The following is a 25,977-nucleotide window of genomic DNA, read 5'->3' as shown; positions in this document are numbered from 1 at the left end:
ACTTCCCCGATCAAGCGATGACCACAGTGGGCGACATATTCTTTACACGTATGCTTCAAGCTTCTGATTTAGATGGAGTGAATGAATGCACAGAAGAATACGAGGACTCATTAACTAGACCACTGAATGATGATAATGGCGCGCCATTAGCTAGAACATGGAAAGACCAAACTTCATTCTTATGCACTATTCCAGTTCAACATGATGGAGCAGGTATATTCTTTGATGGATTAGAAACTTTCAATTCACAAGTTACAGTACAAGTGAAAGCTTATCCAATCATTCAGGGTGAAAATGACACTTACTGTTCAAAGGTGACAAATCCTCCTCAGGTTTGGTTTACTAGGACTACATATTGGACATGGACACCGGATGAAGGTTTGAAATATCATCCAACAGGTACACCACCACAGTATAGAAGTTCATATGATGAAATATTGATGAATAGAAATGTTTAAAATTATAAATTTATTTTTGATTAAATGGATTTCAATTCTGAAGAATTAGGGAGTATATAATACCTACATAGATGATATGATTAATGAAGCATTGAGTGATAATAGAAATGCTCTATCTAAGGAAAAATTAATGAAAATTCCATATTCTGAATGTTACTTAAATTCAATCACTGCAGCAATTGGTAAACAAAATAAAGGTAAAACATTAACGATATTAAAACAAATTATCATTATTGCTAACACTTCCCCCTATTCACATGTGTTAATTTATATCAACCGTTCGGGTTCACCTTCAGATGATACATTTGAATCTTTAAAGCATTTAATCAAAATTCCAATTATTTATTTATCACAAGAAGAAGCAGAAGATTATTTAAAAAACTTTTTAATGTATAAAGAATTATATAATACAATCAAGAAGCAAGGATTAGAGGATAAAATTATTGATAAACAACGGGATGAATTATTTGAAACACTTTCTATTTCAAATTTTGATAGAGAATTTTTGCATTCACTCATTTTTCTAGATGATGCAGTGAAATCAAAACTAATAACAAATGAGAAATCATATTTTAATCAGTTATTAACTCAATGTCGACATATTCATGTTCATTCTTTATGGCTGTTCAATACTTTAAAGCATTAAGCACAAACATTAAATCAAATCTGTCCACCCTTTTCATTTTCAGTGGTTTTAGTCGTCAACAGTTGAACGTTATGCTTTATCAAGTGAATTTACCAATGAGCATTAATGAACTTTACACACAATATCAGCAATTAGGTGAACATGGAAAAATAATAGTTGATTTAAATAAAGGAGGTGTTAAATTTGATTAACTTTTTATAATTAATTTTTATTTTTTATTTATAATTAAACATGACAGAAATAGCAAATCTTCTACAGGTTCCATTAAAACAAGGGACAAACAAAAAGGGTGCATATAATAGAACTATGAAAGTTCCTGATGGAATGAAAGAATTAGTTCATATTGTTGCTGGTCTTCAAAAAGATGTTAAACAAATGAGAAACGTTTTAACATTACCAGAAGCTCAAGCATATGCCAAACGTCATGGTCCAAATTGGGAAGCACACGAAGCAGACATTACGGGTCCAAATGGAAAACCTGATGGTATAAATGAAGTTTTCGTTACTGATGGTCAAGGTAATATTAAAGTCATAAATGGTTATAAATTAACTATGTCTGATTATCCTAAACGTAAAGCATATAATGAACGTTATCCTATGCAATTTGATGAAAATGGAAAAGCTGTTAAACAATACATTGGAGAAGGTGAACATGGTCCAATTAATTCATACCGTCATAATCCATATTCTTATTTCAATGAAGAATTAAATGCTATTGAAGAGGGACCGGATGGATTACCACGATATGTTAATCAGTTTGATGGTCAATATGCAAATTTGAGACCTGAAATTCCAGCTAAGAAATTCTTTAAAGTTGCTTTATTCGATCCAGTGTTCAATGAACAGAAAGAAGCAATGAAAGCAGAATTTAAACCAATTCAAGTGGCAAGAATTTCTTCATCTTCACTTTCAGAAGCGTTCAAGGAATTGATAAAGAAACCACTTTATTCTCAACAAGGTTATAACTTTGATTTAATTAAAGAAAGTGATAGACGTAAATTAGAAAAATCAGATGGTTTTAAGAATGCATGTAATGAAATGATTAAAGATATTGTAAATGATAAAATAAGACTGGAAGAAACTCAAAGCAATATCAATAACATAATTGGTGCAGTTACAAAGAAAGTATAAGCAAACAATGATGAACCTTGGGATATTACCGTAACAACTAAATAAAACTTTAAATATATTTTTCTTTTTTTTATTCAATTATAAATGAGAAGACGTTTCACAAGTCAAAAGAACACAAACGCAAAAGCAGAGATTACGGTTGGTTATAACGTAAATGATGATAAATCACGAATTATTCAAAATGTTAAAGTTAATGTTAGCCCTGAATTAACAAGGTCAGCAACTCAACCAAATTTATTAACTCGTGACTTACCGAAAAAGGAGGAGGAGCAAAATAAAGAAGATGGAGACCCAATCATTTTATCTGAACCCGGTAAAGAACCTGTTGAAATTTCCACTTATCCAACATACCCCCCACCTCTTTCATCAAACATCGAGAACCCATATAAAATAGACATTAATTCTGAATTAATGAAAATTTACCGTGATATAATAATTAATAATTATGATTCAATAATAAATTTAATTGATCAATCCGGTTTAATTATTTTACCTTATGAATCATTAATTCACATTATCGCCATTCTTTGTGATGTTCAAGATTCAGACGTTAAGATTCAATTTTTCATAGATGATGAGGTTTCATGCTGCGGAACAGTTGCAAAAATAAATCCTATAAAGGATATTAGCACAATTAAGATATCAAAGAACGGAACAACAACTGAACTTCATTTAACATATAATGATATTTATAATAAAATAGTTGATGAATATAAAATATCACTTGAAAAATTCTTTGTTAAGGCCATTTAATATTCAAGCATTAACATTATTGAATAATAATCCTTTGAATCATAATCAATAATAATTGACCTTTCACCAGTTTCTATCGTTTGTTTTATTTCTTTTTGTTCCCCACTATCTGGATCGGTCATTGTAATTGTTTTTGTTATAGTATCAGCTTTATCTTTAACTTCAATCTTTTTTCCATCGGGATATTTAAACCAAAATTCCAAAAATTCGATATTGTCAATCTGTTCATATTTTAATCTATCAATTACATTTTTAATACCATCTGAAAATCTTATGAAATGGTCATTATATGGGTTTGATTGAACTAAATTTGAATGAAGTGAAATATAACCCGATGATGAATATGACATTGACTCATATTTTCTGAAAACACTAAAATTTATAACATGAATGAATTTCTTATTCGTTGAATTTATGAATTCTTGAGGTAATCTTATTCTAGTTTTATTTATCACTGGAAAATAACGCTTTACCATATTTTTAATCGTAATAAAAATGTCAATTATCAATATTATTTCGAATAATAACTGTGAATTAAATTTAACAGTTAGCGGAATTTATAATGTTACTCTCGTTTCTGTGAGTGGTAAATTTAATCCCATTCTTTTAGACCCTTCAGATTATATATCATTTATTAAAGATGACCATGAAAAAACGTATGATATGTATATAAATAATGTGATAGCGAAATGGGATATTAACACGATTTTAAGTTATTTAAATGAATCATTTATCGTATGGTATGAAGAAAATTTTAAATCAAAACCTGATAAACTTTTTGAACTTGATGAAATAAATAACCTTATTAAATTCCGCTGAAAATTAAATTTTGTACTCCTCATCTTCGTTCATTGTTGGGGATATTAAATTTTGAAAAAGATGTTGGGGATGTTTTGTATTCTGACACTGGTTCCAATTTCATTTTAATCAAATGTGATAAAGTTAATACCCCAATGAGATTTTCACATCAAACATTAGACCCTAACTCTTACCCATCAATACAAAACATTTTATCCATCAACTTAAACATATTTTCTTTATCATATCCGTTTCAATTATCCGGGAATTCATTTATTCTTCATTCAAAAGATTTATCAAATATTAAATTTAGAATAACTGACCTATTTGATTGTGATTTAGAATTCATGAATGAAATATTATGGCAATTTCAAATAGAAAAAATAGCTGATGAGATAACAGATTAAATATTTATTTTTAAATCATAATAAATGATTAAACAACAGCAACCACAACAACTTAAGGCCCTTCAAACCATTACATACGCCACATATGCATATAATTCAAAGACGGCAGAACAAACGCAAAGGTTGAAATATGGAGATTTGGAGATAGTATTGAAAAATGACCATTTCGAATTCGTTTGCAAGGGTGGTGCAGTGATATCAAATATAAAAGAAATTTTATTTATGAATTCAAAAATTAAAGGTATAACGGATGATATAACATCAATTCCACCAGAAGAACAAAGATATTACGCATTAAATGCATTTCCTAAAGTTTTGAAGATTGGAAGATTTAATTTAAATGAGGAATTCATAAAAGGTTTCCTAAACGACATAATGAAGAAAGCAGATAAGGAATATGTCAACAGTGAGTTAATGAAGAAGGCAGATAAGGAATATGTGGTTAGTGAGTTAGAGGAGAAGGTAGATAAGGGACTTATGGCTAGTGAATTAATGAAGAAGGCAGATAAGGAATATGTTAATGAAAAAGATAATGAAATTAAAGAAATGGTTGAATGGTATCATGAATGGACATCAAAGATTTTAAAAACTAAAGCTGATACAGGATGGGTTTCAGGATGTTTAGACCTTAAAGCGGATAAAACTTATGTGACTAGTGAGTTAGAGAAGAAGGCAGATAAGGAAAAAGTTATTTCATTCATTAATACTGAGTTAGCAAAGAAAGCTGATATATCATTTGTTAATGAAGAAATAAAACAATCAGAGGTCTATTTTACTCCACCATTTTTAAATTTTATGAAATCATCAGATAAAACCTTTGATATAGATTCTTTTGAATGGATATGTTTCGATGGAGTGACCATGTATTTATTTTATATAGGTGGAGTGCTTTATTATTTTAAAACAAATGATTTTAAAAACTATGAATCATTTACTCCATCTGTTTGGAATCCTGATACACGAAAGCCAATCATTAATCCAAGAATTTTATATGTTGAATATAATAACGGTAAATTTATGGGAATGATAACGGTTGGAGATGATTTTTGCCCTTGTTATTCATTCGATTGTATCCAATGGTTCAAATGTAATTTAAATCAAGATGCTAAATTTAAATTTCCAAATAATCCTATTAGATGCGTTAATAATAAATGGGTACTAATTTATGAAGTCAATCAAATTTTCATTAGTGAGGATGGGATAAATTATTATATGTTTAGTATGATGTCATCAGATTTGAAAATTGATTATACAAGTAAGTGGTATTACATTAACAGCATGTATTTTATCCTACAAAATGATAAAATTTATAGATCATCTTCAATACCACAAGGTCAATTTGAACAAATTTTTCAAGCTGATGGAGACATTGAAGCTTTATGTTATGGATCAAATGTTTATGTTCTCGTTTCAGGTGAAATGGTCTATTCATATCCTGTAAGTTATAACAGACATATTTATTTATCAAAGATTTATCAAATTGGGAATTGGTTTATTCATTCACTCCAAAACTTACTCGAAATTATAGATTTACTAATTTATTTTATATTGATGGGTATTTCATTGCTTTAGGATGTGGTGATTTAGTAAATATCAGTAGTGATGGAAGAAACTGGTCTGAAATCACAAAATTTCAAGATGTTAGAAAAGCAATTTTCAAAAATAATACGTTAATATTGATAACAAGACTAGTTTTAAATACTCACCCAAATTCAATATTATATAATAAATTCAATATTCATAATGGATTAAATACAATTCTTGAGATGATTTACCCCATTGGTTCTATATATACGTCAATGAATTCAACAAATCCCGCAACAGTTCTGGGTTTTGGTGCATGGGAACAAATAGTTGACAGGTTTTTGTATTGTGCAAACTCTTCAAAGGAAACAGGTGGTTCGAAGAAAATTAAAGAAGCAAACCTTCCACCGCACACTCATACGGGAACTACAAACTTTTCTGGCGACCATAGCCACTCATTAAGAGACCATCCATTATACAACTCGGAATATTATGCTGGCAATGACGTTTTATCTCCAGATTATAACCATTCGGCAAAAAAGACTTTTCGACCAACTGAACCAGGAGGAAATCATGTCCATACTTTCACAACAAATCCAACAGGCTTGGGTGAAGATTATATGCCACCATTTATGACTGTATTCGCATGGTACCGCATTTATTGAATGAACTAAATATATTTTATGTCTGTAATTAATTAGGTAATGAAGTAATGGATGAACTGCAGAAATATATTTTATCGTTAATGTTTACGTTAATGGTTACGTTAATGTTTATGTTAATGTTTATGTTAATGTTAATGTTTTCGGGTTATTCAATAATTATTTATTTTTGAATAACTGATGAGGTCACCGGGTCACCAGGTGGTCACCAGGTCATTTAACTTCTCTGAAAAAATGAGACAACATGACATTTTGACAACATAGTGGGAAATGAGGAAGGCAGTTATTATTTATTTTTGAATAACTGATGAGGTCACCGGGTCACCAGGTGGTCACCAGGTCATTTAACTTCTCTGAAAAAATGTGACAACATGACATTTTGACAACAGTCCTGGAAATATGATGCAGTCCAAAAATAAAGTTAGTTTTAAAATTATTTTTATTTATTTTTTTATTTTGTATGTAAGAACAGAAATGTCAGTCGAAGCAAAAACATTCACAAACAAATCTAATGGCGAAACATTCACGAAAGGCACTTATAACGATATTGAAGTCTTACGCAGAGACAAGGATGGTTACATTAATGCAACAAAGATGTGTCAGCAGTTTAGGAAAGACTTTAGAAAGCTGTTGGAAAATAAGTCCTGGGAAGAGTATTATAAGGCATTTTGTGAAGAATATAGCAACCGCCGGAATTCCGACGGTTGGTTTTTATACAAAATTCATGCGGGAATTCCTGATGAAATCAAACAGGTTAGAGGAACGTATGTAGACCCAAGACTTATAAACTATATAGCAATGTGGGCTTCTCCAAAATATTGCATAGCAGTTGGAAAAATTATGGACTCCATAGACAAGAAAGTTCATGAGAAATTAGATGAAGAAGAACTCGAAGATACAGTAGAAAATGCTAAACATTTGTTTGAAGAAGAAGTTGGAAAAATGTGTGAAAAACAATTAGAACATGAACGTGAGATATGTTATGGTTATAGAGATTCTCCATACGAACTAGACCAATGGGAACAAGAAGATTTAAAGAGAGAATTTAGAGAATATGAACTCGCTAAGATAGCATTTGAAGCTGCAGAAAAGAAGTTAAAAGTTTGGGGTCATTCTGTACAAAAATATTGTGAGTAAATGAACCATTTATTTTTATCATAAACGACCAGAAATATATGTTTACGTTAATGGTTTCGGGTTATTCAATAATTAATTATTTTTGAATAACTGAAGGGGTCACCGGGTCACCAGGTCACCAGGTCATTTAACTTCTCTGAAAAAATGAGACAACATGACATTTTGACAACATAGTGGGATTAATGAGGAAGGTATTTATTAATTATTTTTGAATAACTGAAGGGGTCACCAGGTCACCAGGTCACCAGGTGATTTAACTTCTCTGAAAAAATGAGACAACATGACATTTTGACAACAGTCCTGGAAATATAATGCAACCCAAAAATAAAGTTAGTTTTAAAATTATTTTTATTTTTTTATTCCTATATAAATGACAGCAACAAACAACAGCAACAGCAACAGCAACTATATCATTTCTGATGAACAAGTTATTGATTCATTAGCTGAGGAATTAGTTGTGGCAGAAACTAAAGCCCTCAACGAAAGAATTGGTGAAAACAAGATTGATTTACATAACTACCTCAAACATGATGGAGGAAGAGGAAGGAAAACTGGTACAGCTTTATTAGTAAATAAAATTTCAAATTTAACGATTATAGATGTTGATATCAATAAATCATACAATGATGAACTTAAAGAAACAGTTAGAAAAGACATTTTATCAAAACTTTCGGATAAAGATGTTATCGTTAAAACTGCATCAGGAGGTCTTCACATTTTATTGCCAACACTAATTTCTTCTATTCAACCTCGAACAGAATGATTAAATGTTATTCCTGCAATGATTATGATATTGATATCATGACTTCTATTGATGATTCAAAGCGTTCATTAGTGGTTATGGCTGATTCAAGAGTTCGAAAGAATGCAACAGAACCAATCAATACATACTCATTCATTCGTGGAAGTTATGATTCAACATTAACCAGAACAGTGAATGATATATTAAATGATTTGAATATTAAGGTAAGAGTTGAACAGAAGAACGAAGAAATAAAGAGTATAATGAATGAAAACAAAGATGTAAACATTGACGATAAACTTGCCCAGAGCATAGTCGATGGCATCTGTGATTTTGAAGTACATAATGATGGTGGAAACATGAATTTAGAAAAAGAAGTTACATTATTCACACTGTTTCAAGCAATTAATTCGTTACCTAATCATTTAATTAATGAAGCATACGATAACGTTTATAACTTCTGCAGCTTAACTGAAAATGCAAAAAGTAATTTTGAAAAAGCACGTAGTAGATATGCACATTTAATGACTTCGCCATTTGTTTTGGTGAAGATTCTAAAACTTTATCAAAAGGAATATTATGATGAATATGTTTTACCTTTATTACGTAAGCCAAAAATAACATTTGATATCAAACTTGATGACTCGTTTTTGATAACAGATATTAGACGCAAGGCTGAAAATCATCAGTATAAAAACAGTTCTGAAGTAATTGAGGATTTATCACGTGTAATCCGTTTTGTAGATTGTGGAAACAAATATTTCATTCAAAAGGACTATAATATCCACGACAAAATGAATCAAATATCATTTGTTCTTCAGTCAAACATGAAAGAGTCACTCAAAATGATTAAATTATTTAAAGAAGAAGGTAAAACCATAACAGCATGGGATGTACTACTAAATCAATTGTCTTCATTAACCGTTAAGGGTGTTTGCTTTAAATCTGATTCTCCAGATGTTTTCTCAACGTTTCAGGGTTATAAATACAACATTCTTGAAAAGCCTGATTACTCAAAAATTGAGATGTTTATGGATTTCATTAAAGAAGCCATTTGTGATAATAACGATGAAGTGTATAAATACCTTCTCGGCTGGATTGCATCAATGATTCAACATCCTGGAATCAAGAATGAAACAGCAATTATTTTGAAAGGACTTCAGGGAACAGGTAAAAACAGATTCACAGACATTATTTCTGAACTTCTCGCTGGTTATTCATGTAAAAACATTACTGAAATAAGTGAGCTAACGGGTAATTTCAACTCAGTTGTTGAAAATAAAATGTTTCTTGTACTTAATGAACTCAAGAATGTAGGTGAAGACAGACTCGCAAACTTCAACGCTTTGAAATCAATTATTACGGATAATGAGATTAGAATTAATGAAAAGAATCAACCCAGAAGAACAGCACAGAACGTTGCAAACTTCATTTTCGTAACTAACAACGTCTACCCTGTCAAAATTGAAGTTGGAGACAGAAGATACGTAGTTTTAAGGGTTAATGGTAAATTCAAGGGTCAATTTGATTACTTCAAGAATTTAATGGATTCATGCACAAAGGAATTTTATGATAACCTTTTAACATATTTTATGCAATATGACCTTTCATCATTTAATGTACGAATCATACCGATGACTGAAGCCAAACAAGATTTAATCGAGTTATCAACAAATCCTTTAGATGAATGGATAAATACACATTATGATGAATTATGTGCAGGTATGACGTGTAAAAATGCTCTATTCTGCAAACCATCAGACATGAAAGACAAAAACTTTCAAATGAGCATTAAGGATAAATGTGAAAGGAAACAAAGAAAAATAGATGGTAAACAAACATGGTATTATGTTTTGAAAGAAGAAATGAAAGGATTATATAAACAAATTGAACCAAACGATAATGAGGAATCATTTACTGACGATGAAATACCTGTGAATGAAGCTTTATAAAGTATGACTGGAATTTATTTTTGCCTTCCTCCTGTGATGTTGTCAAAATGTCATGTTGTCACATTTTTTCAGAGAAGTTAAATTACCTGGTGACCCGGTGACCTGGTGACCTGGTGACCCCTTCAGTTCTTCAAAAATAATTAATTATTGAATAACCCATGATGTTGTCAAAATGTCATGTTGTCACATTTTTTCAGAGAAGTTAAATTACCTGGTGACCCGGTGACCTGGTGACCTGGTGACCCCTTCAGTTCTTCAAAAATAATTAATTATTGAATAACCCGAAACCATTAACGATAAAATAAGTGATAACAAATTTTTATTTTTATCATAAATGAATACCCCACAAGCTCAAAATTTACCACGAATCATAACAAGGGAGGAAATGATAAAAATGATGCAAGAACATGTTAAAAATAACAAACCACTAAAATTGAGAAAATGTGGTTATGCAGTAATGATGGAAAGAGAGATGTTGTCGAAGAGGAATAAAAATTAAATTTGGATAGAGTTTAAAAATTCATCTTTATTAAATTCATCTCTTCCAACCAATTTATTTATTCTATTAAATTCTTTTATTTTTGCTTCACTCAGTTTAATGATTGAACGGTAAGTTTCTAATTTTTCGATTATTTCTTTATCGTTTTCAACCCCACCGCATTGTGGCTTCTTTTTGTAATAGCATATTTTTGATTTAATTCTGTTTAGTTTCTTTTTATATTCATCGTCTGGACTCTTGACTGCTTTGTTGTCACTCATTTTCTTACGAAATAAAAAATTAAATATTATTTAAATATAATGGAGTAATAAAATAAATCGGAATTTCTATTAATTTATTGTCAACTTCAACTAATGCATTGCCGTTAATATATCTAACAAATTCAGCTATTGTGTCAAATCTTCGTCTTCTTTTTGTCATTGATTTATCAGTTTTTCCATAATCGAGATGAATTAAAACTTTATTTCCTTGTTTAAAATTCATGAGCCCCGAATTAATTTGTTCACGTTTAACATCATTTAACTTTTCCATTTGCTTTTTAATATATTCCCATTCTTTTGAAATATCATTTTTCATTTTCACTGGTTTCATGTTTATAGTTCTATGCCATGTATTATTATAATAATATACTAACTGCTGTATGATGGAGTCATGATTTCCATCCCAGTATATCTGACCGTTAACCCCTAACGCATCTCTAAGAGTTCTCATTACCGCATCAACTATTTTATTATGAAACGTATATGGAGAGGATGAAAAGAAAAAATTAATTTGTGGGAAATAATGAGCCATAGCTGCCTGAAATCCTTTATCACCATCACCCCTTATATTATCTACTCTTTCATGATCTAGTAAGTATTGAATAGCTCTTCTTGTTTCCTGTTCTGTTTTCCCTTTCACTGGAATGCAATATAAATATCTAGTGTTAATGTTAATGGCAAATAAATAAGTAACGTTTCCTTTTGAATATTCCAGATGATCAATTTCGTATGAATATGGATATGGTGCAAATGAAGGGCGACTAAATTTTTCCTTTAATGGTTGAATTTTCGGGTCAATTGGTTTATTTAACATCTTGAAATCCTTTTTAAAATCTTTTTGCTTCTTAAATGTTTGAAATGGATATAATAAAGTGAATGATGAAGGATTAACTGAAGGAGGAGGAGGTACTACTGTTGGAGGTTTTGGTGTTGTAAGTGGTTTAATTTTATCTGCTTTGATTTTGGAATTCAATCCTCCTTCATTAATTCTGGATGTATTTTATTCATTTGTTTTAAATATGCTGTATATAAAGGTTTGATATACTTTCCCGCTTCGAGTTTATGTTGAAGGATGAATTCCAAAAGTTGATCTTCATTTAAAAGTCGGGCTGAATATGGTTTAACTAATGAATCATAAATTAAAGCTTGTGCATCATTTATGGTCTGAAGGGCCTGGGTGTTTTGTTCCTTTTGTTTTTGTTCCTTTGGCTTTGGTTTTTGTGGCTCAGGATTATATAAATTATATAATTCATCAATATCTTCTTCTGTTAATACTTTATTTTTGAAATCTTTCAACTGTTTAAGCTGTGATTTAGTTTTTCCCTTTATATATTCATTATTTTTAATTTTGTCTTTAATTTTAGAAATTATTTTATTATGATATTTCAAAATTTCATTTTTATAATATGGATAATAATATTCCATATCATCACCCGTTATATTGTTATCATATTTTTGGAGATATGATTTTAATTCATAATAATCAAGAAAATTTTGATTAAATACTAAATCATCAATTAAAATTTTTAAATGTACGTTATCCATTTATATAAAAATAAAATAAATGTTTTAAGGGTGCCCACCTCTTTGTCTCTTCTGTGGTATTTTATTAAATAAATGGCATACAACATCCATTTTCACAACATACAGCCTTAGTGTGTGCTCCTGTTAATGCAGTCTTACCGATTGTTAAGCGAGTCATTGACCCGTTTTTAAGTTGTAAATTAATATTCTGACCATCAAATATCACTTTATCATTTATTATATCCAAATAATTTTTAGGTGTTAATTGTTTATTTTGTCGTAAACTAACACCTTTCATTTTTTGTGCAATCTTTTTAAAATCACTTCCATCAATTGAACCATTGAATGATGTATAACACTTAGGACATAAAGCAACCATGTTATCACCTTGTTTCTCAATTGCTAAACCCAATAACTTCTTCTCATGTGCTTTTTCTTCAGCTTTATTCTTTAATTTAGGTTTAAATTTCTCATCAAAACAGAAGAAATCAAATGGTGCGAATTTGAAAATGTTTTTATCATAAAATTGTTTATCGGTAACAATTGCTTGAAATGCTTGAGTGTTAGGAAGATTTGGATCACCAGCGATTGCCCAATAAGATGAATCAGTATCACCTTCAATGAAATGAAAACGATTAACATTCATGCATTTATACATAAAATCATAAATGAAAACCAAATACCAGTATTTAGCATTATCTAAAGTGAAGAATGCCTCTTGTAAACATGTATCACATCTATAAAATCTATCTTTGAGCATCACTTGATATGTATCCTCTCCTATTTCTCTTATGTTTTTAAACTTATTTGACATACATGCAACGCGTGACTTCTGTGCATTCATTATTTTAGTCTTTGCGTAATTTTGTGTATTCATTGCATCGTAACCATATGATCCATTAAGTGAAATCTTGCAAAATAAACTTTTTCCTTTATTTCCTTCTAATTCAGCCTTTTGTCTTTCGTTCATAAATTTGTTCGCAAATTCATTAAAACAAGTGTTTTTAGTAAATGTTAAAATTGATTGAATGTCATCAATGATAAAATGAAATCTGTCGATTAGATACCATAGATAATAAGAAGAAAATGGTTGATATTGGTTGTGTGTTGATGCTAACTGAGTTAATTTCCTCTGTTTCTGGTCAACTGGTAAATTGTTTGATTTCATGTAATTATACATAAAACTGCCAATTGTTTTTTCATCTGTGATAATATCTAAGTTTCTTATTATCGGTAAAAAGTTTATGTAATCATTAATGTATTTTTCATCAATGTGACCCTTTACTTCAGCCACGAATAAAGTATTTTTCTTCTTAATAATTCCCAGTGCTTTTGCTTTCTTTGTTGCTGTATCACAAATGATAACATCATTCAATCTTCCCGGCATATACATTTTATGGTCAGTATATTGAATGAAATCATGAGGATTAGATGAAAATGATGAAGGATATAATGAATTAAAGTCAACTCCAACGAAATGAGTCATAATGTTGGTGGTGTCCTCATTTGATACAGTTTTAGTTTCTGGATTATATGAAAGTTTATTAATGTGCGTGATTCCTTTAAGATTAACACGATGTTGAACATTTGATAGACCACCAGTAATTCCATTACGGAGAATGTGATAAGCTTCAACTGAATCTAAAGTCATTGGTAAATTATTTTTTAATGCATAATTTCTTAAATTGATTCTTAAACGTTGAACATCTTCATCTTTATTTGATTTTACGACATTGCAATAACAACACATTAACTGACAATTTTCTTTGGTATGTGGTTTTTCATTATCGATTCTATCCAATGTTGGTTTATTTGCATATGTAAACGCTTTACCACACATTTTGCATTTAGATGAAAGGATTAAATCGTGATAGTATTGATAGTCATCCATTGAAACATTGTTTTTAGTATCCCTTTCTGCTTTTTCATCTTGTTTCTTATATGATTCAATTTTATATTTCCAATACTTTTTCGTTAATTCAAAACTTGATTCCACATTTTCTTCTTCTGGATATGTTTCGTTAGGATTGAAGTTCTTATATGCTAACGCGTAACGAATCATTGATGCATTCGATGATAAAGAAAGATTATGAAGCATGTCAATTTTATAAACAAATGTTTCTTCGATAATTTTATCAATTGGGTCAATCATAATTTCAACATCTTTATTGCAATAATGAATAAAATATTCTAATCTATTCTTAAAATTTTTAGCATCATTGAGATATATTTGATAATCACTATCTGATATAGTTTCTTGGGTTAATGCTGAATAAAATGAATCTTGAGTGAATGGTTCCTTTTTATATAATTCTTCTTCGTAATTTTCCCATGTGATGAATTGATAAGGGAAAAAGGATTTAACACGTGATTTATTGTTTCCGAAATCTTGAGTGAATTGGTCTAATGTCCCACCCGCTATATAATTTCTGATGTCAATAAATCTTAATTCATATGGACAGTTTGTTTTCTTTACAATGATTTGCTTAAATTGTGAAGATGAACCCAGCATTGATTTTATTTTCCATTTTGCAGTATTTAAATCACGAAGAATTAAATTTAAATCAAACTTTCCCGAATTAAAACCTATGATATTCACTTTATTGAATTCCTCATCTAGAAGTTCTTTAAATGCTTCCTTCTGTTTTTCATTTAATGTATGAGACAAAGTCCCCGCCGTTTGTGGCTTCATTAATTCTTCATATTGTTCAATATTTGATTTAGCAACTAATGAACAGGTTGAAAATAAAAATTCAATCCAATCAGAGATGAAGAATCACTTGATGTTAAGCAAAAATTCCTCGTATATGTTTTATCGTTTAATTTAACCGTTGATGATACCATGAATGGTTTTAAGTAAGCGTTCAAAGTTGCACACTCAGAAAGTTGTAATTCTTCTTTAGTCTCTAATGTTTCAAAGTCAAAAGTAATATAATATCTTGTCGGTTGATAATATTCCTGCAAATTGTGAGCTAATAACCACTGATATATCTTCTGTTTCGTAATATGTGGTGCATATGGTTGCTGGGTCTTTTGCAATTGAACGTCTTGAATTAATCTCCCATTATTTTCTTTACATTTCTCACAATGCTTTAAAAATCTTCTTTGGTTTTTCCTTTCTGGATCATCGCGGATAGAATACACTTCTTCTTTACAATATGGACAAACTTTATAGCCGGTGAGTGCTTCAACGTCTGTTATTCTGTCAGCGTGAAGTTTTCCACATGGACTCTGTGTTAATAAAATATTTACTGTTTCAAATTCTGGATCTATCATTATTGATTCCACTAATGGAAAGTCTACCTTATTTATGTCCACATCTTCTGGTTGAGGATCACAATAATAAAAATCAATATTAACATTTAACATTCTCGCTAATCTCTCACTTTCTGATGAGATGTCAAATCCTTCATATGCATCTATGGCTTCATTTAAATAACTTCTACGAGTTTTAGGATTAACACCATCAGGAATGTTATAGAAGCGTTTAAATAACCTTCTACCTTCTGCTCTTATTTGATTATCATTCATTTTAGCTGTTCCATTTTTGTTCATTTATGTAAGAATAAAAATTAAAAAATAAAAATAAAGTTTATTTTTTTAAAGTCCGAGACTCAGAGAGTCCAGGGTTAAAGCCCATAAAATGAATTAAGAACACATAAATTTTTATCATCTGCGACGTGACGAATACATTTTAATTTACTCAAGAATGCGTACCCTGATACATTAAATCTAATTCCTGTCTTATTTAATTTCACAACTTTGAAAAGGAATGTATGAATAGCTATAAAATGATGAGAAGATGTTTTATGGGTTGCTTCCATTTTTTCTGAAATAAATGAATAAATATAATGTTTATAAGTTTTCATATCTTTTATGTTCTTAATAACGAATGGTATAGACCTTTCCACTTCGTCTTCCTTCGGTGCTGTTCTTTCATATGAAACATTATTAGTATCTTCAACAATGAAACCACAATCACACAAAATTTTATATGTTCCAATGGTTTCTTTTGATATTTTATCTAATAAATCAAAAACTTTATCAACACCTGTACATTTATTTAAATAATAATTTGTGTAAATATCATGGTCTTCTTTCTTAATCGTATTTGTTGCATATGTTACATTTTTCAGTGCTTTTTTGAATTTTTCAGAATCAAGAGGAGGTGAAAGTAATATACATGGATAATCTCCATCGTCAATAAATTGTAACTTATGTTTATGAATAAATTTTGTGCCTTCTTCTGAAAGTGTTTCGTCAATATCACCATCTAATAAATTTTTAGTAGATTCCAAAAAGTAATTTTTATATCTTTCCTCATGTGATTTTTGAACTTCTGATTCTGAAGCTGGGATATTCATTAAACCCTCTACTTCATTCTCAGCATTTCTCAATTCCTTAATTTTTTCATCTATTTCATTTCTTAATTGTTCCAATTTCTCAATCTCATCGTTATAATATTCATCTTGTTTAATTTTTTCTTCAAAATATTCAGGAGGTGTTTCAAGGCTCTCTGAGCCCGGGTCCTCTGGACCATAAAGAGGAATATTCTCCTGTTTTTCAACTTTTTTGGGATATAAATATCTCATTATAGCCTTTTTAGTAATTGGTCCGTTATATTTAAATTCATTCAACAATCTGGAAAACTCTTTCACATTCTGCATATATGTTGGATAAGAACCGTCTCCAATATTTTCTAAAATATTTTCTAATTCTGAATTAGTGAACTTTAAAGATTTCAATGAATTAGTTGTTATACTCATTTATTATAAAATAAAAAATAAAAAAATAAATTTAACTTAGTTTTAATTTTATCTGCTTTGATTTAGGAATTCCTTCCTCTTTAATGCCATCAATGATTTCCATTTCATTATTTTCAATTTCTTCTTCTCGTTTATGAGGTCTTTGATTATGACTCCATTGATTCCATGAAACTAAATATTCTTTATCATTATATTTATACCTCATTAGCTTATTTTGGCTTTCATATTCATTTAATAATTCACAATCTTCATTTTTAAATTGAAGTTTAACCCATTCAGGATTTAAACAATGTTTAATTAATCGCGGAATATCTGACATCATCTATATATAGCTTCTTTTATAAAAGATAAAAAATTAAATTATGTTTAAAATTAATGTTAATTTTTTTTAATGGTTTATAAATATTTATTACTAATTTATTTAATAATGTCGCGCTTTCTTACGAATTCATGACTTAAAAAACGTAAGAAAAAATTTTATATCATCTATATATAGAAGATGTGAAAATATACCTTCATCTATATATAGACGTAACAAAAAAAGTCACACAACCCTTCCACATATACTACTAATCTCAAATATTTTTTGTAAGGTACAACTTTCATTCAACAACGACTCAAAAACCACTAATATAATAACATAATATACAATTTTACGAATTTTCAAATTCCATTTTATGTCCGTAATTTTATTGGATTCACCATTTGGATATCACATATTGTATACAGAAGATGAAAAAAAATTAGATCCATCACTGATCAAAAATATGAAGTTGATTTGCTCCTATAAGTTCCCAAATGCTGAATTAGGTGCAGTGATTAATCAAAAGATTGAAAATAAGAACATACTTCCAGATCAAATATCAACATTTATTGCTGATTCTCTTAAACAATATTCCTTTTTACCAATGGCCAATTGGTATTTTACATCTGACTCTTTAATGAACTTAATTTTGCAAAATTTCCACGCAAAGTGCCATTACCTTCCACCAATATTTATAAGAGCAATCAATGAAAACATTTATTCATTGCTCAATACAACTGAAGCAGAATATGATAAGGCACGAATGGCTTTAGTATCAGTCCTCTATGATGAAGAGACTTATGAGTTTGAATCTTACCAAGAACCAATTAATCGAGAGAAATAACTTTCAAATTTTAATTTTATTGTTTATTTCATATTTAAAAAGAAGATACACATGATTAAAACCTGTATTTTGTTTACTATATTATAGTACTGGAACAAGAATTAACACAATGTCTTCAAATTGAACTGATTTTGTGACAGCTAATAAATAAGATAACAACACTATTTAAGATCTCTTTTTTGACCAATTTTAGCAATTTTCCTTTACTGTGGTTGCTCATTTTAAGTAAGGTTCATTTCATGAGTGAACATTACTTTCATTACTTGTAATTGATTACATGAATTTTGGCAGAATTATTTAATAGATACTTCAACAATGACACTCCATCTGAGATTTATCATGAAAACAAATTTATCAATTTAACTCAACCAAATAACGTACTTACATACATTGCTTTATTCTTTGATTTATCAGATGGTGGATCTATCCGCATTGGTGGATCAGAAACTACAAAACTCCTAGTTATCCTATGCAATTTTATAAATTCGTTTTCAAGCCAACAAGGTGGAGCTATATACTTAAACATGGGACACTGCATTCAAGACTTTGTATGCAGCTATAACTGCTCGTCTTCATTTAATTCTTTTGCCGGATCTCATTGTTGCATTTATCCAAAAGAAAATTCAGTTAATAAATGCCAAATATTTCACTCTTCAATTGCAGAAAATAAAGGATATGGATACTCTGTTTTTTTTCAAGAAGGTGATTTACTCATTTCTGGACTTAACTTTTCTGTTTGTAATTGCGAAAGGTATTCTGCTTATACAATTATAAATCCACGATCTAATGGTATATGTAATTATTCCACCATAAGCAGATGCTCATCATCAGAAAGGGGAATCATTCAACATGCTCAGTTATCTCAGAAAATTGACCATTGTAACATACTCAACAATACAACACCAAATTCAAGCATATTTGGTGTTGTGCTCTCGTGGGTATGCACTCTTTCAATTGAAGAAAGTTGTTTTTTGAAAAATATCAGTCCTCATTTATTTGCTATTTATGCTAATCCTTCTTCGATATCATTAAACCGCTGCCTTTTCGATTCCTCAGCATCAACACTACATCCAACTTTAAGTGGAGGAATTACTTTTAAAATGGCAAACAATGTTAACTCTTTAAACCTTAGATTACATCATTATCCACCAGATGGTTGCGGATTGAATAACCAAATAATATTTAAATGCTCTATCAAGAACAATAATCGTTCTATTTTTTCTATTTCATCTTTTTATCTTGCATTTATTTCTTCATCCTAAACAGATTGTATACGAAAAGTCTACCTCAAATTGATTCATATTTCTTTTTACATCCCTTAAATATAATCATATCCTGATATATCTACAGTAAATCAATCACAATATAAAAAAATACACAAATGACATATACCCATCAAATAAACAATCAAGCAACCAAAATATGAACCTGTTTCAAAATTATGAATTTAAATTTCAGATTGTTTGGTTCTGCTTGAAATGCTTTGATTTTTTGGAACCAAGCGAATTACCATTTAAGATCCCAAACAATATTAAAAAGACAAACAAACAAAAAAAAATTACCGACGAGGACGAAAAAAAACAATTGCACTGCCCGGGAATCGAACCCGGATCAAAAGCTTGGAAGGCTCTCATGATAACCACTACACTAGCAGTGCTTTACATTTTAATTTCTATTGGAGGTATCTTTAATATAAAATATTATTCAAAGTTCGATAAAAGTTTTGAAATGTTTATTGCAATTATATATGGAAATAATTTACTTTACATTTTTTATTAAATATTTTTTTCTTCCCCTAATTCTGCATTCAATTTATTCTGTCATTTTTCAATTATCTAAATACATTTTCCCAATCATCTATTACCATACAATATTTTTCTAATTACAATATCTTTATGTGATCATTCAAAATTTTGTCACCTTTGTACTTAAAATGCAAGAATCAATCTCTGACTATATTTTTGGTCAGACGATTGGCGAGGGATCTACAGGAAAGGTAAAAATCGCTGTTAATAAGAACACAAATAAGACTCTTGCTATCAAAATGGTGAAAAAGTCAATAATCGCAAATAAACCTGTTGTATTATCAAATATGAAGCGAGAAATAGCTATTATGCGCCTTCTGAATCATCCTAACTTACTTCACTTAGAGAGTGTTTTCGAAAATAACGAATATATCTTCCTTGTTGAGCAATTAGCACAATATGGTTCTTTATTTGACATTGTTATGTCGTTAAACTACGATCAATCGATTGCATTTTTCAGGCAAATCATTTATGGGCTGGAATATTTACATAATAAAAGCATTTGCCACAGAGATTTGAAACTTGAAAATTTATTACTGATCGATCCTGAAACTCTTGCAATTGCCGACTTCGGTCTTGCATGCTGGATGCCCAACAACATTGCTTCAACGTATTGCGGGTCTCCACATTACACAGCTCCTGAAGTTACTTATGATTCTACGTATGACGGCAGGATTGCAGATATATGGAGCGCCGGAGTTATTCTCTACATGATGCTTACCAAGACCACGCCATTTCAAGGTAACAGCATGCAGGAATTGATACAAAACATCAGAATGGCGAATTTTGTACCTCCGAACATCTCTCCTGATGCAGACGATCTCATCTACAGAATACTTACTCCTAATCCACAGAATCGAATTACCATCAAAGACATTAAAATACACCCACTTTTTCGTCATCATCTTCCCGATGATTACATTTTACCATCACCTTTACCGATGGCTTGTTTACCAAGTCCGTTCGAAGCTTCAGAGTACGAAAGAGATACTTTACAGTCAATAGGATTCCCAGACAGCGAAATTAAAACATTATATTCAGATGGCTCATCAAGAATCAAAGCATTCGCCGAAATAATACGTAGCGGTAAAGAGTCGATCCTCTGGGATGCAGCGATACCGGCGGCTCACCCGATAGGAAGTCCATACGAGAGCTTTTTGATCGAAGACGATAAAGTGTCACTTTTGAAACAAAGAAGAGTCATTGGTCGGATTTCAGCGAATTTAGAGAGTATTGCGTACCAGATGCAGGTTTTCGTAAGGGAGACGGACTTCGACTGGCTACATACAGATATAAATTCCATTGTTGCAAGAAGAGGAAACCATATTTTGCGAATTTTGTCTTTCTTTAGGGCCAACGCAAGATATGTGGAAGTTGTAGCAGAAGGAATGTGCGCGGAAGAGTTTTCTTCAATATTTACTCATTTGTCTTCGATTTTAATGCCATTTATGAATTTATCAGATAATACAATCTTATCTGATATGAATGCAATGATGAATGAGAGGCTCGCAATGCCATTAGAAGGATATTAAGTCAATTTTGTTTACTTTTGACTATTTTTTGTTTTTTTGAAATTTTCTAAATTTTTTTTGTTTGTTTCTAAATTTATCATATTTTTTAAAATGAAAATCAACTATTGACAGCATAATCTCATGATTAAACCTACTTGTTGTCAAGATAGAAATGAGATGATTTTCTAAGATAAGTTTTAGATCAAATCATTGAATCTTCAATAAGTAACGCCTTGTTTTAAAATCAATTGGCTAACTAATTTTCTTCCATGTAGTAGAAAATAAAATGAAAATTAGTAATCTTTCTTCAAAAGTAAATTTTTAGCCGTCACATCCTTTTTCCCGACTTGTTTTTAAATTTTAGGAAGTTAGAGGTACAAATAATAAATTTTGTATCGCAATAAGGATTATTCACAGAAAAATACACTATATCATATGAAACAAGCATTCAAAAGTGCAAGAAATTGAGCATCTGCAAACAGTGGCAATGATACTAATTTTTTTTTCCTGTGAAATTCTTCAAGAATTTACAAATTTTTGCAAAATTACAATATGATGAATCTAACTTTGCTTAAAAAACATCAGACTTTGCAAATCTTCAAATTCAAAGATAAAAAGATTTCTGGGCAAAGTCGTAAATTAGAAAAATGAGTATTGACTTGGAATACTATGCTAAAAACATTGAAGCTTGGTATCAGAACGACGATTTTTATGAATTGCGTACAAGATACGACTTTTGCAAAATCTTGAGCCTAGCAAAACTCTCAGGAGAGCAATTTAATATTATTCTCAAAAAGTTAAAGAACTTTTTCATGGAAGAAGATATAATGACGATGATAAAAGTCATAAAAGTGAACTTGGGCACAGATATTTCCGATGTTTTATTAATTTTAGATGCATTTGCTGCATTTTTACAATTACCTCTCTTTACAGATATGAAGAAGTTAATACAGTGTGATTATGAAATGAATCTCCTACACCAATGCCGTAAAACAGAAGAAGACTTTTTCAAAATTTACAAAATTCTCGAATACGCAGCTCAAGAAGGGGATGAAAATACATTAAAACAATCAATTGAAGAAGGATACTGCAGGGTCAAGAACTCATTTGGCGATAATATCATAATTAGTGCAGCAGATAATGGAAACCTTGCTTTAGTTCAAGCTCTTAAGCATAACGGTGCCAAAATAAGAGATACTAATAATTTTAATAATACAGTACTCCACAAATTCTGCGAAAATGGAAATCTCGAAGGTGTCAAATATGCATTAAAATATATCGATGTTAATTCTAAAACAACAGAAGATTGGACACCATTGCACTTCGCAGCAGCAAATGACCATGCTGATATCTGCGAACTCCTTCTCCAACAAAAGGACATCGAAAAGAATCATGAAAATAACAGAAAAGAAACTCCACTCGCATTAGCAATTTCAAGGAATAACAAAAAAGCAATAGAAGTATTGAAGAGAGACCAAAACAATGCGACTACCATGTCCAGTCCAAGAAAGCCTATCAGGGTAATGCGCAAAAGAATTTTAAGACCTGGAGATGAATGGTTTTAGTAAAATTTAAAATTGAGAGAAAGTAGTCAAAATATTCTATGATTTTTCTCAATTTCATATTTTTATTTTACATTTAACACTGACACGAGTCATTTGCTTTATTAATAAATCAATTTTTTGGTTCCTCTTCCAATGTTTTTTAAAAGAGGATCTTGAAATTGCAACTTATCAAATGGTTCATGTTTCATTTATCAACTTATTTGTATAAAACCTGAAAAAATGAATCAATAATTGATAGATTTTCAATGAACAGCGGCAAATTGAATTATGTTCAATATTAGTAGTAGGATATGAAGGGTTTAGTGACTTTTTTTGTTACATCTATATATAGACAATGCATTAAAATATATTTATTTATAAATCATTAAAAAATTAACATTAATTTTAAAATAATTTATTTTTTATCTTTTATAAAAGAAGCTATATATAGATGATGTCAGATATTCCGCGATTAATTAAACATTGTTTAAATCCTGAATGGGTTAAACTTCAATTTAAAAATGAAGATTGTGAATTATTAAATGAATATGAAAGCCAAAATAAGCTAATGAGGTATAAATATAATGATAAAGAATATTTAATTTCATGGAATCAATGGAGTCATAATCAAAGACCTCATAAACGAGAAGAAGAAATTGAAAATAATGAAATGGAAATCATTGATGACATTAAAGAGGATGGAATTCCTAAATTTTGTAGAAAAACCTTTAGAACTAAGTTAGGAGCATATAAACGTAGAGTATTAAATCCTGAATACATAAAACATCAATTTAAAAAGGAAGACTGCGAATTATTAAACGCTAATGAATATGAAAACGCTAAATCAAAACTGAGATATAAATATATTGGTAATGATGAAAGGTGTAAAGATAAAGATAAAGTTTATTCAGTTTCATATAATAACTGGCACACGTTAGGGATAAGAAAACATTTAGGAGATTATGGGAAATGTTCCGAATTCTTCAAATCTAGTATATACGAGAGAGTAAAAGAAATTAGAAATAATTATTTTCATGAATAAAAAATAAACTTTAAAAATTCATGTCTTACATTTTTGAATAATTTATTTTTTTATTTTGTATGAAATGAGTGAATCAAAATTCGTGACTGTGAATCAATTAATGGATAAACTTTCACCAATTCTCACCCAGGTTAAACAAGTAGACGTTTATAAAGGTAAGTTTAATATTAAACCTATTGCTTTTGCATTTGGGAATTAATTCCGGATAAATGGTTTAAACAACAAAACCACCTCACTAAAGTTCTTTGTAGATTAATGATTAAAACTTCAGAAAAAATTAAACGCAAGACTATCAAAAGATAGAGTTGAAAGAGTAATGGTAATGATGAAGAAACTAATGATTATTTGAATTTATGAAATCAATTATTTGATTCATTCTTTCTTCAATCTCTTCTATTCTTTTTGTTAAATCATCTATTTTCATTAATGAGGTGATTCTTGATTGAGGAATAGATTTCAAACTAACCACCCCCTTTATTTTTGAAATTTTGAATCCATCAACTTTAAACATTTTATTCAATTTACATGTTGTCAATTCTTCAAATAATTTTTTATTATTAGCATAATAGTCATTAAATTCTTCAACAGATGAAAAAATTTTTATTTCAGTAATTGGTTTAACAACGTTTATTTTTTGTTGAACATTTTCACTTTCATTTATTTTTAAAATCGGTTTCATTTATCATTAAATAAAAATTAGAATATAAGTGATGAAATATATTTTTTTAATTAATATTAAATCAGAAATGGCGGCAGGATTCTTTAAAAAATTATGGGATGGAATTAAGAAAGCTGCGGGTTGGGTTCATAAAAAGATTATTAAACCCATTGCAAACTTTTTGGCACCAGTAGCGAAAACGGCAGGAACTATCATAGGTGGAGTATTAGGTACTAAAGCAGGTAATCCGGCGATGGGAGCACAAGCGGGTAACGCAATTGGTGGAATAGCTGAAGGAATACTTAATAAAATAGGAGGTAGATAGTGGAAAAATAAATAAATATTATTTTTATCTTAGTATCGGTTGTAGTCTTTGATAAACTTTTTCTCCTTTATTTAAAACTTCTCTTATTGGGGCAGCTTTTGGTGTTATTGATTCAGCAACGTCACTAATTGCTTCTTTATTCTTAAATATCCAATTTGCTCCCTTCTTCAATGTTTCCCAAACTTTACTCGCTCCTCTTTTTACTCTATCCCACAGTTTCTTAAATATACCTGCAGCCATAGTTGATTATTTCATTAAAATTAAAAATTCATTTTCATCTTTTAATTTTGATTTTTTATTTATTAATAAATGACGACTAACTATTTGGTGCCAAACACTAAACCGATTAATGGAAATGTGTTTCATTCATTCGAAAAGATAAATGAAATATTCGCAAAGAATGACGGTAGAAGATATTATAGAGAACTTGAAAGTTCATGCTATGACTCTGATGCTCCATATTTTGATGATAAACAAACTCATTTAAGAATTACAAATCCAGCTCATGATGTGAACCAATTAGGTGACACATATATTAAACGCAAAGTTAAAGCAACTCTAGTTTCAAATAAAGCTTTCACATGTGATGCCGCTTTTAAATGCATGCGTTTATTCGTTGGTTACAAATCATCAAATCAAAGCTTTAAACAATTAGAAGTAGAAACCGAAAGAGGTGATGCCGGTT

At 29.8% G+C, this 25,977-nt stretch overlaps 11 protein-coding genes, 1 non-coding gene and 4 pseudogenes across 16 annotated transcripts, besides 1 other annotated feature; 10 read left to right on the top strand and 6 right to left on the bottom strand.

Moving 5' to 3' along the window:
- Positions 1 to 17,310: part of a mobile genetic element that runs on past the window's edge.
- On the top strand, positions 483 to 1,295 carry TVAGG3_0360430 (annotated as a pseudogene). Its single transcript has one exon. A coding segment is annotated over exon 1 (813 nt).
- Positions 1,336 to 2,235, top strand: TVAGG3_0360420 (uncharacterized protein; the record flags this gene model as incomplete). The annotated part of the gene is made up of 1 exon (XM_051231425.1): positions 1,336 to 2,235. One exon carries the CDS (start codon positions 1,336 to 1,338, stop codon positions 2,233 to 2,235), a length of 900 nt encoding a protein of 299 aa, XP_051101155.1.
- On the top strand, positions 5,415 to 6,382 carry TVAGG3_0360410 (annotated as a pseudogene). Its single transcript has one exon. A coding segment is annotated over exon 1 (968 nt).
- On the top strand, positions 6,854 to 7,516 carry TVAGG3_0360400 (uncharacterized protein; the record flags this gene model as incomplete). Its single annotated transcript, XM_051231424.1, has 1 exon — positions 6,854 to 7,516. The coding sequence occupies one exon, from the start codon at positions 6,854 to 6,856 to the stop codon at positions 7,514 to 7,516; it is 663 nt and encodes a 220-aa protein (XP_051101154.1).
- Positions 7,887 to 9,093, top strand: TVAGG3_0360390 (annotated as a pseudogene). Its single transcript has one exon. A coding segment is annotated over exon 1 (1,207 nt).
- TVAGG3_0360380 (uncharacterized protein) lies at positions 9,542 to 10,210 on the top strand (the record flags this gene model as incomplete). The annotated part of the gene is made up of 1 exon (XM_051231423.1): positions 9,542 to 10,210. One exon carries the CDS (start codon positions 9,542 to 9,544, stop codon positions 10,208 to 10,210), a length of 669 nt encoding a protein of 222 aa, XP_051101153.1.
- TVAGG3_0360370 (uncharacterized protein) lies at positions 10,706 to 10,969 on the bottom strand (the record flags this gene model as incomplete). Its single annotated transcript, XM_051231422.1, has 1 exon — positions 10,706 to 10,969. The coding sequence occupies one exon, from the start codon at positions 10,967 to 10,969 to the stop codon at positions 10,706 to 10,708; it is 264 nt and encodes an 87-aa protein (XP_051101152.1).
- On the bottom strand, positions 10,989 to 11,420 carry TVAGG3_0360360 (uncharacterized protein; the record flags this gene model as incomplete). The annotated part of the gene is made up of 1 exon (XM_051231421.1): positions 10,989 to 11,420. The coding sequence occupies one exon, from the start codon at positions 11,418 to 11,420 to the stop codon at positions 10,989 to 10,991; it is 432 nt and encodes a 143-aa protein (XP_051101151.1).
- TVAGG3_0360350 lies at positions 12,694 to 16,048 on the bottom strand (annotated as a pseudogene). Its single transcript has one exon. A coding segment is annotated over exon 1 (3,355 nt).
- On the bottom strand, positions 16,123 to 17,085 carry TVAGG3_0360340 (uncharacterized protein; the record flags this gene model as incomplete). Its single annotated transcript, XM_051231420.1, has 1 exon — positions 16,123 to 17,085. The coding sequence occupies one exon, from the start codon at positions 17,083 to 17,085 to the stop codon at positions 16,123 to 16,125; it is 963 nt and encodes a 320-aa protein (XP_051101150.1).
- A 626-nt stretch (positions 17,311 to 17,936) lies between the features above and the next one.
- On the top strand, positions 17,937 to 18,407 carry TVAGG3_0360320 (uncharacterized protein; the record flags this gene model as incomplete). Its single annotated transcript, XM_001301219.1, has 1 exon — positions 17,937 to 18,407. One exon carries the CDS (start codon positions 17,937 to 17,939, stop codon positions 18,405 to 18,407), a length of 471 nt encoding a protein of 156 aa, XP_001301220.1.
- Positions 18,408 to 18,931: 524 nt separating this feature from the next.
- On the top strand, positions 18,932 to 19,669 carry TVAGG3_0360310 (uncharacterized protein; the record flags this gene model as incomplete). Its single annotated transcript, XM_001301220.1, has 1 exon — positions 18,932 to 19,669. One exon carries the CDS (start codon positions 18,932 to 18,934, stop codon positions 19,667 to 19,669), a length of 738 nt encoding a protein of 245 aa, XP_001301221.1.
- A 323-nt stretch (positions 19,670 to 19,992) lies between these two features.
- TVAGG3_0360300 lies at positions 19,993 to 20,064 on the bottom strand. Its single transcript has one exon. It is a non-coding gene; the product is annotated as a tRNA-Gly (tRNA).
- A 143-nt stretch (positions 20,065 to 20,207) lies between these two features.
- Positions 20,208 to 21,866, top strand: TVAGG3_0360290 (protein serine/threonine kinase protein; the record flags this gene model as incomplete). The annotated part of the gene is made up of 1 exon (XM_001301221.1): positions 20,341 to 21,744. One exon carries the CDS (start codon positions 20,341 to 20,343, stop codon positions 21,742 to 21,744), a length of 1,404 nt encoding a protein of 467 aa, XP_001301222.1.
- A 504-nt stretch (positions 21,867 to 22,370) lies between these two features.
- Positions 22,371 to 23,382, top strand: TVAGG3_0360280 (temperature-gated cation channel protein; the record flags this gene model as incomplete). Its single annotated transcript, XM_001301222.1, has 1 exon — positions 22,371 to 23,288. One exon carries the CDS (start codon positions 22,371 to 22,373, stop codon positions 23,286 to 23,288), a length of 918 nt encoding a protein of 305 aa, XP_001301223.1.
- Positions 23,383 to 25,316: 1,934 nt separating this feature from the next.
- TVAGG3_0360270 (uncharacterized protein) lies at positions 25,317 to 25,532 on the bottom strand (the record flags this gene model as incomplete). Its single annotated transcript, XM_051231419.1, has 1 exon — positions 25,317 to 25,532. The coding sequence occupies one exon, from the start codon at positions 25,530 to 25,532 to the stop codon at positions 25,317 to 25,319; it is 216 nt and encodes a 71-aa protein (XP_051101149.1).
- Positions 25,533 to 25,977: the final 445 nt, after the last annotated feature.

Source organism: Trichomonas vaginalis, chromosome V (assembly GCF_026262505.1).
Source record: "Trichomonas vaginalis G3 chromosome V, whole genome shotgun sequence".
Classification (NCBI taxonomy): Eukaryota; Parabasalia; order Trichomonadida; family Trichomonadidae; genus Trichomonas; species Trichomonas vaginalis.
Note: the sequence above shows the minus strand (reverse complement) of the source record. Positions and strands in the feature narration are given on the sequence as shown.